The sequence below is a fragment of the Bacillus rossius genome (genome assembly GCF_032445375.1).
Source record: "Bacillus rossius redtenbacheri isolate Brsri chromosome 4 unlocalized genomic scaffold, Brsri_v3 Brsri_v3_scf4_2, whole genome shotgun sequence".
In the NCBI taxonomy this organism is placed as follows: domain Eukaryota; kingdom Metazoa; phylum Arthropoda; class Insecta; order Phasmatodea; family Bacillidae; genus Bacillus; species Bacillus rossius.
In genome coordinates, this window is record NW_026962011.1 from 27493866 (window position 1) to 27513278 (window position 19413).

The 19413-nt window shown below is 47.0% G+C and overlaps 2 protein-coding genes across 2 annotated transcripts in view; both read left to right on the plus strand.

Moving 5' to 3' along the window:
- The window catches only part of LOC134542400 (dynein regulatory complex subunit 7), a 73825-nt gene extending 65751 nt beyond the window's left edge, over window positions 1-8074 (plus strand). The window contains exons 11-13 of the mRNA XM_063386603.1: window positions 1304-1414; window positions 3511-3621; window positions 5563-8074. Coding sequence (XP_063242673.1) covers window positions 1304-1414; window positions 3511-3621; window positions 5563-5688 — 348 coding nt within the window. The 3' untranslated portion in view covers window positions 5689-8074. The remainder of the gene's footprint in view (window positions 1-1303; window positions 1415-3510; window positions 3622-5562) is intronic.
- Window positions 5581-12012, plus strand: LOC134542404 (uncharacterized). The gene is made up of 5 exons (XM_063386612.1): window positions 5581-5664; window positions 6237-6401; window positions 8470-8667; window positions 10084-10184; window positions 11122-12012. The coding sequence occupies exons 2-3, from the start codon at window positions 6252-6254 to the stop codon at window positions 8665-8667; spliced, it is 348 nt and encodes a 115-aa protein (XP_063242682.1). The 5' UTR covers window positions 5581-5664; window positions 6237-6251; the 3' UTR covers window positions 10084-10184; window positions 11122-12012.
- Window positions 12013-19413: the final 7401 nt, after the last annotated feature.

The window sequence follows — 19413 nt, forward strand, 5'->3', positions numbered from 1 at the left end:
ATAGATACACACACTCTGCAACCTGCGATGAAAAGGATGTCGCTGAGCGTGTTCCATCGTGCCGTATGCAGATGCTCAGGGCGCTGACACGGGTTCAGAGTTTTAAACTGGTTCACATTTCTGCAAATAATATAGTAGTAGCCACCTATGAGATGCATGTTAGCATTGTGCAACTTTTCACTTTGTTGTAGCTGTAACATGGCCAGTGTTGGCTCTCCTCCCACTTACAGCCATAGCTTTCACCTAGAATCATCATTGTTCAGGTAATGATGTATGAATAATTACAGCAACTGCAATTTGGATCTCTCAATATTATGTACTGATTTTAAAAATATTAGCAGGAAAAACTGCAGTGCAAGTTACCTACGTATCCAGTTTTGTTTTTAAGAAATTAAAAAAAACTAATTTGAATAGTTTTAATGGTTGCAGATTATTGCAGCAAAACATTTTACACAACACCCCACATATTTCAACATTATATAACAAATAACGAAGAATAAACATGTAAAATCTTGCATGAGCAATGTGGTTTACAACCCTAGAACTAGATGATCCCCCCCCCCCCCCCCTTAGCCCCTATTTTTTTTCTTATCTGAAAGCAGGTTAGCTAAAAGCCTGGGTGTCTTACTGCTATCACCGGCCACTGTACTGGAGGGGAAGAGTAAGCGAGCCCTACCGATTCTCCTTCCCTTCCCATATCCCCTGTCACGAGCAGAAGCTATAAGGTTGTGACGCCGTGACGGGTCCCAAGTTTTCAATTATCTTACACCTATTGTATTTAACCAGCACGGTAATAAGCAGGTAGTGACTGGGTAACTCTTCAAGCTAAAGATAATTGTTTCCAGGAATAGGCCAGTTCTGCCGAAACCCAACCATTTGTATTACTTTTTTTTTTGTATTGTCGAGCTTCGAGCATGATTTATGATTTTGAGTGGATGTGGACAAGGCCCTTGGATTGATTAAAATATCTTTAATTAATTTCTTACTTCATCACTCAAACAATTTTTTTATTAAAAAATTAATAATATTTTTACCATTACAATATTTAAAGTTAAGTACCAAAAACTGCTCAAATAGCACTATTTTACACCTTAAAATCCAAATTTTTCCGGGGGAGGACCCCCGGATCCCCCGCTTTAGGGGGGGACGACGACGACCATGCTTCTTAACCCCCCCTATACACAAATCCTGGCTACGCTACTGATGCCACCAACAACTGAACATGTCTCCTGTAACCTTGTACAACACTCACTGTGTCCACCCCGGCAGCAGGTGATACCGGCTGGTGTGTCTGTGTGCGCAGGCAGACCCGACCGCGCCCGCCCCGCGCATGCTGCACCTGTTCCGCTTGTTCGAGCAGCAGCTGCAGGCGGAGGATCGAGCACTCTTCCTTGTGCGCAGCCGCCAGGCCGAGGTACGGCATGGCGGCATGGAGGAACCTCGAGCTGTCTGCAGTCGTGCACGGCACGTTGTCTTGTGCAGCCACTATTATTCATTACTAGCTTAAAAACCCTCGGCTTCGCTCACGCAATTACATCTTGCCATTGAAAGAAAAGTATGTGAACTATTCCAAACATTTTTACTAAATAAATAGACACAATAAATAGGGACATCAGACTGCAAAAATAAGATTCACCGAGAAGTCGGTTGAAGGAAAAAAAGTCGGTAAAACGGCAAGCAACGGTTTCTTTTTTAAAAATATACTTTTCTTCAGTAATCTAAAATGAGAGAATTGGCTAAATCGTGTTTTTAAAAATGCTACAAAATGCTAAATTTCAAATTCAAAATGCTAAATGTCATTATTTAAATGCTATAAATCACCATCTCTAACAATAAATTAATCAGGTTCATAAAACATTTATTTCACAACAGACGAACACAACACGACAACCCGACACACCCTCGTACAGCTCCAGAACAACAGATTTAATAGCATAGGGTCACAATACCACGATGACATTAACCCCATGATTTTTGTTTTGGCTGTCAGCAATTCCGTTAAATGCAGTATAGAATGAGCTAGAAACATTTTAGAGGAGAAAAAGAACATTCTATCTCAGCCCATTCTTTTTTCTTTTTTCGGCTGATTATTTTAGGCCTTCAACCCAATGTCATACAGAATACCATGAGTCTAAACTTTATTAATTATTTATTTATTTATCAATTTGTTACGTCCCTACCGACGGCATAAGGCCATGGGTGGTAGGCACGATTGTAAGTTCTTTGCTGCACTCGTCAATTCTTAATTTAAATCTTCACTAACCTACAATATAAACATTGACCATAAACATAATGATATCCGTTATGAAGGCAAGCTACAAATATTAAAGTGTACCCACATGTAAAACAAAATTTCATTTTTCAGGTAGTAAGTAAATATTTTTTAAGTTAAGTTCTGTAAGGTTTCCGTTTCAGTTTTGCTTTCTGTCAGACAGCATGACATGACAAAAGTTTTTCATCATTTTATCCAATGTACAGACTTTTTGCCTCAAACAATTTTATTAGTAGTAACAGTTACGTAGTGTAACGTAGCATCCTATGCAGTTTACTTTGTTATTAAGTGGGGAGCTAGGAACTGAACGATGCTGTATTAAGTTATACAGATTTTTATGCCAAAATAATTTTTTTAATATTAAATACAAAAAATTTGATTTCATTAATTTTGTAATCACATGGTAAGAAATTTTCAAAACCCATAAATTAGTGTCTATTGACTGTATTATTACAGTTGTAGTCGTTCCTAAGGTTCAGTTCAGTGCTAAACACCAATAACTTCACATAGAAAGCTATTTAGAGCAGGAAGTCACTAACGGCTTCAGGCATTTCAGTAAATTATATACTACCATTCTTTTGGTGAAATCATGTTTAGAAAAATTAATAATATCAAATTGTTATGGTCTAAACCAAAAGGAAAAAATATGGTGCCTATCAGTTCCTATCACTCTCCTTTAATGAGGTGTGATTTTTTCTTTAGCTTCCCCGTAATGAGTGTGAATGTTTCAGTGTGCCTCTGTGTTCCTGGTGCCGTCGGCAACAGTTCTTTCTGTTTCCATGAACCTGAACACTAACTACGTACAAAGCATTTTACCATTAATATTTTATGTTATAAATACAATTACTGTTTGCGTTGATGCCCAGCACTCTAGGCTATGGCACTGCAGGGAATGTAGAGGATCGATCGCGCACACAGAAAACCTGCCAGCCATCTGCATGTCCGCCTGTTTTCCACTTGCATACTGCAGGACCTGCTGGCTGGGATTGTAACCCAAGGTTCTTTGGGGGGAGGCCGGAGTGCGTACCCTCACGGCTGCGGTGCTCATACCTCTTCAAGTGCAAGTGCGAGAAGTACGAGGAGAGTGCAAGTAGTGAGTGTACAGGAGACATTCAGATTGCTAACACAGCGGACTGTTGGGTCGCAGTAGTGCGCTAGAGACCAGATCACAACCCGAAAGCCTTCGCTTGCTGTAGCGATGTAGCGATACGTGCACAATGTGCGTGCCTTGTCCGCAGGTGGTCAAGATCCTGCAGCAGAGAGAGAGTGAGATCGCCACGCACAAGCTCAAGATCTCTCCCTTTGATGTTGAGCGCAACGAAGAAGCGCGGCAGGCTGTGAAGCTGCAGGTGAGCGCCCCGCCGTGTTGTCAGCTGGTTGAGTGTGTCTGGCCTGCGCCCACACTGGTTGCAGACATGAAAGTTACCATTTGTTAGATTCATATGGGAAAAGTCTAAAAAAAAAGTATTTCAGTAACCTTTATATTTTGTGGGTGTACAAGGAAAATTATCAAAGTCCACGTTTTTATAAATCTTCTAATGATTTTGGCACATTAGTGACCATAATTTCCAAAGTACGTTGTTGATAGTATCATACATTACATTAAACAAGTATCGTACTATCCATGTTTGTCACTATTTTACACAAACATTTAAACATAAAATTCCTTTTTCTCATAACCTTAGTTAATGGACTTGGTGGCAGAGAGGCTGAAACCAGGTGCAAACCGAGGCCCAGTACGAGCAGGTGTGCATGGCGTGTTGACGTGCGTGGCATGTGGCGAGTGCAGGAGCAGCAGCTGGCAGAGAGGCTGGAACCAGGTGCAAGCCGAGGCCCAGTACGAGCAGGTGTGCATGGCGTGTTGACGTGCGTGGCATGTGGCGAGTGCAGGAGCAGCAGCTGGCGGAGAGGTTGCACCAGGTGAAGGCCGAGGCCCAGTACGAGCAGGTGTGCATAGCGTATTGACGTGTGTGACATGTGGCGAGTGCAGGAGTAGCAGCTGGCAGAGAGGCTGCACCAGGTGAAGGCCAAGGCCCAGTACGAGCAGGTGTGCATGGCATGTTGACGTGCGTGGCATGTGGCGAGTGCAGGAGCAACAGCTGGCGGAGAGGCTGCACCAGGTGCAAGCCGAGGCCCAGTACGAGCAGGTGTGCATGGCATGTTGACGTGCGTGGCATGTGGCGAGTGCAGGAGCAACAGCTGGCGGAGAGGCTGCACCAGGTGCAAGCCGAGGCCCAGTACGAGCAGGTGTGCATGGCATGTTGACGTGCGTGGCATGTGGCGAGTGCAGGAGCAGCAGCTGGCGGAGAGGCTGCACCAGGTGCAAGCCGAGGCCCAGTACGAGCAGGTGTGCATGGCGTGTTGACGTGCGTGGCATGTGGCGAGTGCAGGAGCAGCAGCTGGCGGAGAGGCTGCACCAGGTGCAAGCCGAGGCCCAGTACGAGCAGGTGTGCATGGCGTGTTGACGTGCGTGGCATGTGGCGAGTGCAGGAGCAGCAGCTGGCGGAGAGGTTGCACCAGGTGAAGGCCGAGGCCCAGTACGAGCAGGTGTGCATAGCGTATTGACGTGTGTGACATGTGGCGAGTGCAGGAGTAGCAGCTGGCAGAGAGGCTGCACCAGGTGAAGGCCAAGGCCCAGTACGAGCAGGTGTGCATGGCATGTTGACGTGCGTGGCATGTGGCGAGTGCAGGAGCAGCAGCTGGCGGAGAGGCTGCACCAGGTGCAAGCCGAGGCCCAGTACGAGCAGGTGTGCATGGCGTGTTGACGTGCGTGGCATGTGGCGAGTGCAGGAGCAGCAGCTGGCGGAGAGGCTGCACCAGGTGCAAGCCGAGGCCCAGTACGAGCAGGTGTGCATGGTGTGTTGACGTGCGTGGCATGTGGCGAGTGCAGGAGCAGCAGCTGGCAGAGAGGCTGCACCAGGTGAAGGCCGAGGCCCAATGCGAGCAGGTGTGCATGGCGTGTTGATGTGCGTGGCATGTGGCGAGTGCAGGAGCAGCAGCTGGCGGAGAGGCTGCACCAGGTGAAGGCCGAGGCCCAGTACGAGCAGGTGTGCATGGCGTGTTGACGTGCGTGGCATGTGGCGAGTGCAGGAGCAGCAGCTGGCAGAGAGGCTGCACCAGGTGAAGGCCGAGGCCCAGTACGAGCAGGTGTGCATGGCGTGTTGACGTGCGTGGCATGTGGCGAGTGCAGGATCAGCAGCTGGCGGAGAGGCTGCACCAGGTGAAGGCCGAAGCCCAGTACGAGCAGGTGTGCATGGCGTGTTGACGTGCGTGGCATGTGGCGAGTGCAGGAGCAGCAGCTGGCGGAGAGGCTGCACCAGGTGCAAGCCGAGGCCCAGTACGAGCAGCTGTTCCTCCCTGAGCCGGAATCTGAGACCCAGGATCCCCTTAAGGTGCGTGGCGTGTGCCTAGTTTAATGCCCTGCTACATGATGCCAGTGTACTTAAGAAAGTCTGCACATCAATATTTACATAATAAAGTGTCAATATTAATTAATTTATTTTTTATTTGCTTAAAGCTATGTTGTGAGTTGGAAGCTATAGTTCCATCCTTACAGTAATGACGTTAATTCTGGCAAACCACTTCAGATCAGAGTCTATTAGTACTGTAAAACTGTTTATTTCTTTTAAAATTTTGTAATACGCAAGATAGATTTAATTTTTTTTGGACATAAGTAATTACTGGCAAATGTCAAAAAAAATCTAAATCATTGTTAATAGTATTATAGATTACAGTAAACAAGGATCGGTACTATACATGTGTTTCAGTATTTTACACGAACGTATAAACATAAAATCCATTTCTCTGTTAGCTTTGGTTTATGGTCTTGGTGCCTTATGACCAGGCAGGTGAGTCATGAAGCAGCAGTCAGCCCTATCTAACCTCCCCCCGGTGAGGGGAGGGTTGCCCTGACCTGGGTGAAGCGTGGCTGCTCCATCAGTGCTAACCGTGCAGTGCTGTGCAGGAGCCGGCCCGCCTCATGGTGCGGCCCCGAGCTGACCTGCTGAAGCTGTATCTTGCTGAGCCGCTCGGCATGGAGCGCACGCTCGGGGCTCGGGAGAGCTGCCTCAGTGACTTCACGCAGATGCTGCAGCGCAGAGAGAGAAGCCTGGACGCTCGCTCACGTAAGGTAGGCCGGCGACCACTTTCCTCGTGGAGACGTGAGTCAAGTTTTCTGTTCTCGTTTCGAATACAATATAGTATATAGATTCTCTTTTGTTAGGTAATATATTTACTGAATTAAATTTGATTTTGGAGAAACATCTGTTATAACACAACCTCCAGTTGCCTTGGAAATGAGACAACTAAATTTATAATACATTCTCAGATGTAAGAAGTCCTCAAATCTAAGGCATTAAAAAAATATAAATCAAACATGAAGGTATCAAACTTTGGATGTGATTATTCGAAATTTAAAATAACATCTAATGTAAGAGTAGGTACTTAAAATACGAGGCTGCTTCAGCTGTGTTTTTGAATATTTTGTCTGTATGATAGGGTGTGCATTCGTCCAACTGTCTCATACTGCAGCTTCTCTCCCTTACATCCTGACGCACACCTCCGTGGTGTCTGCGCACTCTCGTGAGCACGAGGAAAGTATTGAGCTTCGGAATAGTGTTGCCTCTCTCTGAGTAAGGCTCATTGCAAAGTACTCAGTCTCTTCAACGACACTGCACCGTATTGACAGAGTGTACATCTACACATTGCTGTCTGTGGCATGCTCACATAGCTTTATTTGTTCTGCCCTGTCCGCCTTCCCACTTTGGTTTGGCAGGTAATTTAACGAGCACAGAAATCTCCTAGACTATTCCAGACCATCCTGCAGCTTCGTAGGTTTAACACAGGTTCTCACCAGTAATCTAAGCAGGTTTTCCATGTAAGAGATGGCCGCTGGTCTTTGTGTCTGATGTGAATGGGTGTGACATACGATGCAAGATGACTGTGGCCTCAGGTCCAAGACTTCCATTGTTCCGAAGACAGAACAAATCAGACAAAAAAATACAACTACATACATGAGCCGTTGATTTTATGTCGCCTAGTGCAGTGAGTGTGCCCTGGAACACCAGAACAAGATCCATCCTGCCATTGAGGCATAGCTTCTACTGGTTGCTGCTGACTAGGATCTGGGAGTCTTTTGTCTTTGTTCAGTGTTTTAGAATATGTTTACCCACAAATAAAGATTTCACACTTAAAAATTTATATGTTATAGTGATATACTCTACACTGTTGACACCTCCTGGAATTCTTGACACATCGGCACCTTTTGTTCGTGGGTGTTCTGCCTGGTGCTGGTGAGAGTGGCTCACTTATTTTAATGGGCTTAGGTGATAAATTATGTCTTACCATATGCATAATTAAAAATTAGGCATTAAGCAGCTGCAAGTTACACAGTTAACATGTGGAGACAGTTACCTGCATGTACTCTTCCGTTGGAGATTCTCGAAACGCAATCAGATAAGAAAAATCGTCCTTCACCTAGCTGCCCAAAAAATTTTGCGGTTTGCACACAAACTGCTGCCCGAGGCTGCATAGGGAGGCTTCCATTGATACTGTTCCGCCTTTCTGTAACCATCTAGACTGTTAGCAATCTCATTGTATGGTAAAGGCAGTGTGGTAAAATAAATGTTAAGTGCCACTTGCACTTGGGGTGCAAAAAATACGCAAACAAACACAAAACATTCACCCAAACCTAAATAATAAGCAAATTCAAAATTAAAATATTTTCTCAATTTTCTGTGGTGATGCCGCGAGCTAGCTTGACATACAGACTCATACTCCAATTACTAACAACAAAATAAAAAATTGCTTTAACTAAAGTTACCCTAATAAAATATACTTCAGTCTGGGGTTGTGCCCTTAAATTAAAAAAAAAAAAATATCTAGCTTGTGTTTTTTGTGGTCTGAGAGTACTCGTTGCATTGATCAAATTACATTTTAATATATTTTACAAGAGAACAGGACAAGAGAAATCTAGTGTATTAAACAAAATGTTAAAAGCAAAAAACTCTGGTGGTACTACTGCTAAATGGGAGGAGGAAGGAAGTTTTGCTGGAGGACCGCGTTGTCGGTAGCTTGTCCGGGAGGACTGTAGTCACACCGGAGCGATGGCCCGGCAGTACAGGCTCGGACCGTCGCAGCATCTGGCGAGTGTGCGGATCACAGCGTCGGACGTGGCGAGACTTGTTGGCGTGCTGCAGGCGAGCGAGGATCTGCGCGCCGACCAGAAGCGCTTGGAGTCGCAGCGCGAGCAGATGAGCGCCAGAGAGGTGGACGCTGCGCTGGCGCGGCTGGATGCAGCCGCCCTCCACACGCGCTGTCTGGAGCTGCTGCTTCGCAGGCACCGCCAGCTGGCGCCTCAGCGCATTGCCGCCCTACGCAGCCGTTTGCTGCTCTAGGTACGGCAAACACTCGGGCAACGGCCTCTGGCCCGGCTTGCACGCGCCACGCGCTAATGAAACTGCATGTCCTAATACATACCGTATTCACACACGTATTATCCGCATATTTTATGCTAATTTTTAGTGTAAAAAAGTTTGTACTGCGAGCAGGGGCGACAGTTACTGTGAAAATGTTCAATTATCTTGCCCAAAATTAAGGGTGCGACCCATATGAAGGGGTAACCCTTCTGCGGATAAATATGGTCGATTACTTGTTGGAACAGGCACGAGACATGCTTCTTTCAAGGTGAATTCTGTACAGTGGTGAATAGAAGTGGCTGTCGGACAGTTAAGATGTGCTCCGTTTCAGTTTCCAAGGTACAAAACACAGGCTTGCTGTAATCATTCACCATATTACAGTGTGCGTTTGTTATCAATCTAAAGGATGCACACACTTCAATGTACTTCACCATGTACAGCATCTGGAGTGTTATGCCATTATCTGGAGTATCACCTAATGCTATAGTACGTACACTTGTGAAACACCGAGCTACATACTTGCACTTATGATTTCTACATTTTACCATATATTTACAAGCTTGTCTAAAATTAAAGTTTCTGTCATAATTTATGCCTTATTACATTGGTACATGAATCGCTTGTGCTTCAGCCAATGTGTGGATAGTGCGTGAGTTTCAGCAAGTAAAATTTTGTAGCACTAACACTGATGCTTGTGATTCAGTTAAGAAACTCCTGTCTATTCGCACAGAGTGCACAGATGTAGTAATGGAACTGCTGCCTCTTATGAAGTTGTGGCGTGATCGCCACTTGCTAAGCTTTTTTGTAAATTTTATTTCATTTTGTAAAACTTTAAATAATTTTATATTTCTTTCTATGAAAGGATGTGTATGGCATGCCATAATTTAAGTTGGCAACACCATTCAGAAACATTGAGGACATTTAGCCTGATGTGAATCAAGTGTATCGTATTTTAGTATGAATGTTTATATTATCTTTAAAAGATTTGTGCAATGGGAGTGCATGACTTGATGTAATTTTTTGGACATAAGCCATTGCATAGCAATGGCGTATGTCCAAAAACTTACATCAAGTGAATGTTTATAGTTCAATTTTAGATGTTAATTTTATAAGAATGGCTACTCATTTATTATAACTATATTATTGGTTTAAGATAATGACGTGTAAGTTTATGTGTGAACATTACGAAGTTCGCCAACAGACCTGTGGTGCGCGCACGGCGCGAGTGAGCAGCGAATGAGACACTAGCACGGACGACAGTTGCACGAATGTGACTGGGCGTGAGGCGGCGACCGCGGGCCAAATGAAGGCGGCCTCTCAGAAGTATGCTGTTGATTTTATTTAACATTTACTTTATGTGACGCATAATGAAAAGCAAGTGTGTGATTGTGACAGGAATCTACTCGTTGTACAAGCCTGTCTGCGACTGGTGCTCACGCATCTGCGGGCCTGCAAGGCAAAGCTACCAAGGCGGGACAAGCATGCCATTTTGGGAGGTATGATATGATTTGCAAAATTCCATAATAATGTTTTAATCATTTTATTTTATTAGTATTCTATATGCTACTAGTTTAGTATTTAAACACTTCCATGGAAATAATTCTTGGATAACCAGGTTGTTATTCCCAAACAATAATAATGTATGCAATATTCTGTTAGCTATGAAACTAAACCATGAAAAGATCACTATCATCATTCTCAGTCCCTTGGTACAGAACCATGTCATTTCATTATTCACTTTAACCCTCCAGGGCTGGTTGCTTGTTCCAATCACACTATCCCTACTGGGACATTCTCTGATTTATTGCTTTTGGGTCTGGTCACTACTATTGTGATCGCTGACATAATTCCTTTAAAGCTGAACTACGAATGTTGTTCTCATGTTGATCTTGTTGTGTCTTGTGTTGTGTCAAGTACGAAGCTACATATCTTGCACAACAAACTGTGCAGAGGTGTGTGGCTACATTTCATTCATTACGCAGCGCCATTGAAAGTCATTTTAAAAAAAAAATTATTTTGTTACTTCGTGGCCAAAAATTTTCAGTAATTCATGTATGTATTTTTATTTTTCAAAAAAAGCCCATGGCTAACATAATGGAAGGACAAAGACGGATATCTCGTGTGCTTTGTGAGGTGGCCGCCTGACTGGACACACAGCACAGCAGTGCCGCACTTGCAGTCTCAACGTGCAAGGTGCTGAACTCACTGGCAGCGTGCACATCAGTAACATGACTCTGTGGCACCCTACATGCTAGTGCTGTCATTTTATTGTATGTTCTTGCTCTCACTTTCATCACTAACAACATTACATAGTAATCTTCTAATGTATTAAACATGTTTGTGAAAATATTTTTTAAAATTTTTTTTTATGTGTATGTTAATTATTTTTACTGTCAAAAAATTTTTGAAAATGATACAAAATTAATTGTGTAGATGGCGGTCGGTGGTCACACGCCCACAGGGAGGTGCTGCTGTTTTCCGACCATTCGTCCAACCATGTGACTCGTTTCAGTTCCTTGCAAGTGGAGATACTTGCAGACGTGTCCACTGGCCTGTGGGTTTAGTCATGGTGCTCCCAATCCCTCGCCCATTCATTCCCTGTGCTCCAATAGCATCTCGCCCCTTGTTTCATTATCTCTAATTGCCTCAGGGTCATGGAGACAGTCGGTCAGTGCACACCTTCAGGAATCTTAGTGGTCTCTGAATGGTGCGTTTGCAATGAAGGTCGGCCGCCATTCAGAACCCAGCTAAAGAGGGGGTTTTTGGAAAGAACAGTACTGCTTTTCTTGTAACATCTCTTTTGCATAGTGCTCAAAGGAAGTGCCAGTTGCTTACGAACCCTTTTACCACTTTTGTTGGCAAATCCAACATTCAGTGTAGTCTTTAATTTAGTGCTTGTTTCGATATACCACTGTAGCAAGCTACACCAGCAACATGGAATAAATTTATTAAAGCCACCATTGTAATTCTCCTATCAATAGATCCATGTTGTATAATATTGTGAGTCGGCTGACTCAAGAATAAGGAGAGCTTGCAGATGAACTGCCCTCAGTTTGCAGCCCAGTTCACACCCAATGCTACAGTTCAGTTGGCTGCCGGACTGCTGACCGGTGATGAGCAGTGAGTCCTCCACCTGCGGTAGCGTGGTGATATGAGACATCCTGAATCGCTGTTCCCAGGTGCCGTTGTCGCTAAAGTGACTACGTTCGTGTCTTCTTGTTCATCGAGTCTCTATAAGAGTTCTGGAGAGGGACTGAAGGCTTTCTGGGAGTCATGACATTGCTCTACTATGTGAGGCATAAAACAATAAATTGTGTGTCTGTATTTTTTTATTTTGCTTTAACCACCACGAGATGAATAAGTGGTACTGACTGCAGCACACTATCTTTTATTAACGTTAGTGCCAACTACTGGTACTCAAATTAAATTTGCCCAAAAACTTAAATGTTTTGTCCACAGTAACTGGTAATTTTTTTAACTAATACTGAGATGTAGTATCTATATGCCAAGATATAAACTATTAAAACTACTGTGACCATTGTTTTACCAACAGTTGACGAAAGCAGAAAGTTGCTGGAAAGGTTAAGGAAATAGGCACCACTCTATAATAAGGGCACACGGAGCTTGCAGGGACTCCTCTCAGGGTGCGATGTGACCTGTGGGAGGACGAGACTCGAACCCTTCTTAAACATACATCAGATTTACCAGGACCTGGCCCGCTCTCGGTATTGGACACACTTACACTAGGAGATGATATTGGGACCTCTTCAGATGTCCCACATGCCTGATACCTGCAAGTGATCCTGCAGATCGGCTTGCACCTCCCCCATTGAGTTCCACTCGCTTGTGATGCTGTTGTCTCGGGGCACCTCAACTACCGCACTCAAGAGTTTGTACAAAATTAATATCAGTGACACTTAAGCCACCTACCTGCCAATCCCGGAACTACTTTGACAGAAAACGAAAACAAAATGTCCTCCAGTTCACAGCCAACAAGACTGGCCCAGAAGCTCCTATTTTCTAATACTATCTTAACTTGGAAACTTTTCTGTCAATTGCACCTCTATTAGGGTAAGTGAAATCCATACAATATAGCCAATCCATTTGACGTCAGCCGGGGCTTCGCCCCATGAGCCTGATCATCCTCCGTTCCCTTTCCCACCACCTTTCCTACCCGGCATTTGTATCGTGACGTACGTAGCCGTGTGAGATTCAAATTGCGCGCCACGAACTACAGCAAAAGGGCGCTTAGCTGCAGTGCGCCGCACCCCTATATGTATTAATAATTATTTTAACCCTTTTCTTTTCTCTCCAAAATAGTGTCACGTAGATTATGTATGTGAGTGCCTTTTGTTTCATTAATTTATGATGTTTTGTAATAAAATACGTGCAAGCACGGACAAAGACGCTCCCTAGCGGGCGATGGAGGAACTAGCATATAACTTGATTTAAACTATTTTCTATCACATCAGTAATAATTACAGACGGTCTGGTCATGGATGTCATGTGCTAATTTTTATAAAGAGTTCATGTTAATTTCAATAATAACCCGGGGCACGCAATAGCTAGGATGTTAACGGTAATTGTGTTCGGCGCGAAGGGCGCCATGTTGCCTGCCGCAAGCCCTTGTCTCAGCCCCAGTCTCCTTCTGCAGCCGGCCGAGAGCGGACGTCTCTGCAGACACCCCGAGGACATCACTGTTGTTTCACCGAGAAGTAGTTTTGTTAAGTAATTTATTCAAATCGTTTTCATTATATCCTCAGGGCCTCTCTCGGTCGGAGAGACTGTTTAATTAAAAATTTCTTTACTCTCCGGAGTTTTTAGTCATTCGTGTAATACGTAACGGCTTGAGGCGACCACGTGTGTGGTTCGCCTCCTCACCTAATTCGATTCGTGCCTCGAGCGTTTTATAACAGTATCAAGGGAGGATTGTGTAAGGGCGTGTAAGGTGAGTAAATAAAAACCAACTTAATTGAGTCACGTGTCTTTATGTTCGGGGGGGGGGGGGGGCCACGTGGGTCCTTAACCAGTCAGCGGCGTGTGGGACGCCCTAAGAGCCCACTGCGGTTAATTAGAAGCGTGCCCGATGCTGAGAGCGGGCTCGGTTAGGGACAGGTGTGCATTAAAAATCAGGAGGGCTAATATCTCGCCGCACACAGGCCACGTAACGCCCTGAGTAAGAGTATCGAGCCGAGTCCACGTGCCCACTCACGTGGTGGCGCCCACTATTTCCACCAGTAATTTAAACCTTAACACCGGTACGCCCTCAAATGGCGCCCAACGTGGGGCGAGATATTGAACGTGTGAATACTAGGCCCACACGAGTTAGCGCGTGTTAGGCGGTTGTGCACCGTAGCGCAAGAGATAACGGAACTGGCCGGCAACGTGACCAGCCGTGCGCGCGTGCTTCCGAGAATTCGCAGTAAGCAGCCAGGTGGCCACATTCCTCGCGGAAACAACAACTTGGCGCAGTGAGTGTGTGTGTGTACCGCCAGCCGCGTCGTGTAGCGAGGAGAAGAGAGACAATCGACCAGTCTCACCACCACACACAGCCATGTCGGACAATCACGGACTTATAAACAATCCGGGCGCGATCCAGGCAAGTGAGTTGTTCAAAACGAATAACTTGTACTGTGTTATGTGCGCGCGACCGCGCCAGATGAGCGGGACGCGGGAACATCCTGGATGGACACGTGCATGTGCTTAGGGCAGTACGAAATACCGCGGTATCATGAACAGGCAGTGTGGACGGAACATTACGGGCCGGAACACGGGAAGTGCACGGGCGCTGTTTGCGGCGGAGACGCGCGGGGAGGCGGCTGGTGCCGGAACTGTCGTGCGTTCAAGCACACGGTGTGCTTCTTGAAGACCGAGATCACCTCGTTTCAAGACGGGTGGTACACGTGCCAATGGTGTCACCACGCGAGACGAGCAATCGTGCCGAGTCACAGACTGGTGAGGGACGTCACCGACGCACAACGTGGCAGGACGCCCCTCTTAGGCCACGTCAAGCTGCCGGAGTTCGCTGGGAGGGCCAGTGACAACCCGCAGAAATTCATGCGCACGTGCCAGGAACGTCTGAGTCGCTATGGGGTACCGGAGTGCGAGTGGGCGGACAGAGTCGGCAACACGCTCAAAGGCGATGCCAAGACGTGGCAGATTACCCATGAGTACGACATGCCGTGGGCGGAGTTTTCGAGGCAGTTCGAGGCAAGATTTGCGGACGTTAAGGCGGAGATGAGAGTGCGGGCGGAGCTGTACTGCCTCGAGCAAGGGACGACGGAGACGGCGGAGGCGTTCGTCATCAAGAAAATACGTCTGCACAAGCGGCTGTGCCCCGACGAAGAGCCGACGGAGGTACTGGAGCGGGTGGTGGATTTGATGCGCCCGGAACTTAGGCCACATCTGCGCATGATGACGCGATGCCCAGCCGAGGAATTCATCCAGCATTCCCGCGCCGTGGAGCAAGACCTGCGGGTCGTAAGACCGACCAGAGACACCACTAACTCGAGAGGCAAGCAGGAGGACGTGGCGCCCGCCGACGCCAAGGCACTGGTGCCCTAAGTCACACCTGCCCGGGGTGACGCCCGGCGCGACGAGGCCGGGTCAGGTGGCTCTCTCCAGCTGGCATGGCGGAGGCATACCACTGATAGCAGCCAACCACCACAGTGCCACACGTGCCCTCCAGGTACGTGGCACTGGCACGAGGACTGCCCGGTGCGGAACAAGTTCCGGCACGACTTCATGAACAGGCGGCCGTCGGGAAACGGGCAGCAGGGGGCGGCGAACTGAAACGGCTCACCTCCCCTGCCACGCTCAACAACAACAGACCAACAACGGTGGGGCCCCTACTGGGTCACATGGGAGCAGCGGAAGCCGACCTGTAGCGGATTCCGGTGGTTGTCTACGGGCACACAGTCCACGCGCTTGTTGACACTGAGCCAGCCATAACTGCATGGCCGCGCACGTAATCGGCCGCAGCGACTTCGAGGCATGTCCAGGCCAACTCCACCTGGCCACCACGGGAGATGTGTGCCACACCCGGGGCGTCGCGACGCTGGAGGTGGACGTGCGGGACCACCGGTCTACCACGACGGCGCTGGTAGTGGAGCGGCTGTGCGATGACGTCATCCTGGGGCTGCCCTGGCTCTATGAGCAGCACACCGCCATCGACGTCCGGGCCGGATGCATACACATCGGCAACCAGGGGCTGCGCACCATCCACGGGCTGGGTAGGCCGATTCCACCAGCGGTAAACAAGGTCAGTCTCGACGAGTTTCAGCACGTGGTTCCCCCCGAGTTCCATGCCATCATCCAGCAGGTCCTCGATCACCAATGTAATGTGTTTGCATCCGCGGATCCGCTAAAACGTACCACCATAGCTGAACGTGCCATCCCAACCCATCCTCACGAGCCAATGTTTATCCCGCCCGGTAGCTACGGCCATGCCGGTAAACAGACCATCCTAGATCAGGTTCAGGACATGTTACAGGACGGGATAATTGAGCCTAGCGACAGCCCGTACAATTTTCAAGTCGTGCTGGCGGAGAAAAAGGACGGTAAATTACGTTTTTGCGTCAATTTTAAGCCTATTAACAGGGTAACAATTGTAATACCCCAAGTATCTTAAACAATAATTAATTAAGAAGGTAAAAAGATTTGGAAACTCTGAATACTGGGGCCCTCAATTAATAACTATAAAAATTCAACAACAGAGGCGACACCAGGAGAAAACAAAGCAAATTTAGAGACTCCCTATGAACACTAAAAAGGGATCATTATTATAGATTAATTAAATAAAAACAACAGTTACGTCTATAGACTTCCTTATTTTATTAATCATTGTTCTTTCTTTTTTTATAGATTAAATTTTTGTTTGTAACATCTGTTTTTCATGGATAAGTGATCTTACTTTAATTCCTCACAATTACACTTATTATATTATATTCTTTGAACTTATTTACTATCAGGCCGGCCCTGAATGTTTAACAAAAATATCAATATTTAAAAACATGAATGAAATTAACATCGTTAACTTTACAGGTTGTACATATAGTCCTTGCAAATCATTATATAAAGTTCCTCTCCTCGAACTGCTTTAACTGTCCGCTGTCTTAACTGGGTTACACTATTTTTGAGTTCGCAAAGAAAATAATGAAATGAAGCGGGTATCACCCGGGGCTGTAGGTTGACGGTGATCGAGGTAGTAGGCCTAAAGATGGTGGATTCTGCTCAGGATCCGACTAGATGTTCTGGCAGAGGATTTTGGTTGCCCCAAACTTAGAACCCTGTCTGAAACAGAAGTCCAAATTCCAAAGAATCAGACCTGTTTCCAGACATTATACTTGAATGGTGCAAAAGGCCAATAGAGGGAAATTAAAGGGGGGATGACGTCAAGACTTACCAAAACAGGGTGTTGGTCCTGGCGCTCAGGATAGGGCGTCTCGTCTCCGAAAACCCGAACCACGATTCGCGGTAGACACGGAAGTCTTCATGATTTAATAAAAAAAACTAAGTTTCTCTACTTTTAACTAAACTACTGACTGGTTAATCTTAATTTTTTGGATAGGGACATCATCCCTATAGTCTGAGAAGACTACATAATTCGAGATGCGATGCCGATGATTCGCCGAAGATCGCAGTTACCGAAGGTACCAGTCAGTCAGGAGGCGCGCACCGAAGTCCCTTCAGCGCGGTATATCATCAGTATATAATAAGCGCGGGATCTCTAGAGAATGGGAGGGGGGCTATGCTCTGAGCCGAAAATTACCGAGCCCACCCGAAGGTGTCCGGCATAAAAAATATTACTTCTTACTGGAGTGACGGCGCGACTGAGGCGCTATCTTTTGGTGGCGGGAAGAAGTACTAATAAATCGATGCTAGTAGTATATGGGGCAACCAGTGTTGCCACCTAGCGGCCCGAGACATAAGGAGTAGAAAGGTTGTCGTTACCTCCGCGCGAGCGCTGGTGTCGGCGCTGCCGACGCCCACAAGTGGCGTTAGTGACCACAGCCGTCGCTAGATGTCGTTAAAGTCCAGAATCGTCTCTGCGGCTGTCAAGCCTGAGATGGCTTTGAATTCGGTTACCATCCCCGTGAGTTCACAAGCGGTCATCGCTCCTGGCTTCACTTCTGAGAAGAAACGGTGGGGAAGAAGGGGGGGGGGGGGGGGTGGCTTCAAAAAACGCATGGTCTGTGGGACGCAAGGCCCATGGGATCCTCCTGTCATGTCTTGCTGCTAGTGAACCTTATACCAATTCGTGACAGAGTTAGCAGGGCTCAGCACTGCTCCACAAGCTGCTGTAGGCAAAAGTAGTCATGCAGAGAAATTAAGTTACCGGCCTCCTACGTGCATCTAGGCGGGAGAAATACTAGCCAGAATGCTAAGCTAGCATTAGGCTGGAAAAAAAATCTGCTCGCCTCTGAGAACAGAGGCTGAGGGCCTGGCCGTAAAGAAATAAGAAGAGAAAAAAGAATAAATTTCCAAAAATATATTTATGATAACAAAATTTTAAATAAAACGTGCCTAAATCCCAAATACATGGCACACAATTAACGCATCCCCCCCCCCTGTTGAACATAGCCGACACACTTACGGGACTGGGAAACGCCAAGATATTTTCTTCCCTTGACTTAAAATCGGGATATTGGCAGGTGCCAAAACGGCAGGTGGACCGGCCCCAGGCGGGTGTAGATTTCAATTTTGCGCGATGCCATTCGGACTCCAGGACGCCCCCGCCACATTCCAGGGGATGATGACGCGCGTTCTGGATAATTATTTGGGCAAGTTTGCGGCCGCATACTTGGACGACATAATTATATGATCACGGACGTGGGAAGAGCACGCGCATCACCTAGCGCTAGTCTTAGAACGCCTGGAAAGCCACTGCCTCACGTGTAATCGTGAAAAATGTCACCTGGGGACCACGAAACTGGACTTCCTGGGTTTGGTGGTCAACGCAGAGGGAAACCGGCCCACGGAAAAACAACTTAACGTCATTGTCAACCAAGAGCCCCCACGCACGCATAAACAGCTGCAGAAATTCCTGTGATTAGCCAACTGGCTGCGGGCCTTTATTCCGGAGTTCTCAGTAATAGCCGCGCCAATGACTGAACAGCTGTCACCCAAGCGACCGTTCCGGTGGACTGCGGAAGCCCAGGACGCCTTTGACGAGTTAAAGCGCAGATTTCAGCGGTGTCACTTACTCGCGCGACTGGACCCGAACAAGCCACTAATCGTACAAACAGACGCGAGCGAGAAGGGAATAGGGGCCATCCTCCTACAACTCGGCGATGATGGCAGACCCCGGGTAATCGAATATGCGAGCGCCAAGTTCGGCGACGTTGAGCAGCAGTACAGTGTTAACGAGAGGGAGTGTCTCGGCGTGGTTTGGGCCCTGCGATGTTACCGCCCGCACTTGGAAGGACAGTCATTCGTGTTAAGGATGGACAGCCAATGTTTGAAATGGCTGGCAACCATGCAGGGACGGTGCTCAAAACTGACTCGCTGGGCCATGCTCCTACAGGCCCTAGATTTCAAGGTCGAACACGTGCCAGGGAAACATAATGAGCTGGCAGACGAGCTGTCACGCAACCCTGACGTCACAACAACAGCATGCGACGATGCCGAGTGGGAGGAGCTGTTACCACCGTCCAGTGGGCGCACACCCAGGACACCACACACCTCTACACCTAACGCCGCACTTTGCGCAATCACCCCGAACAC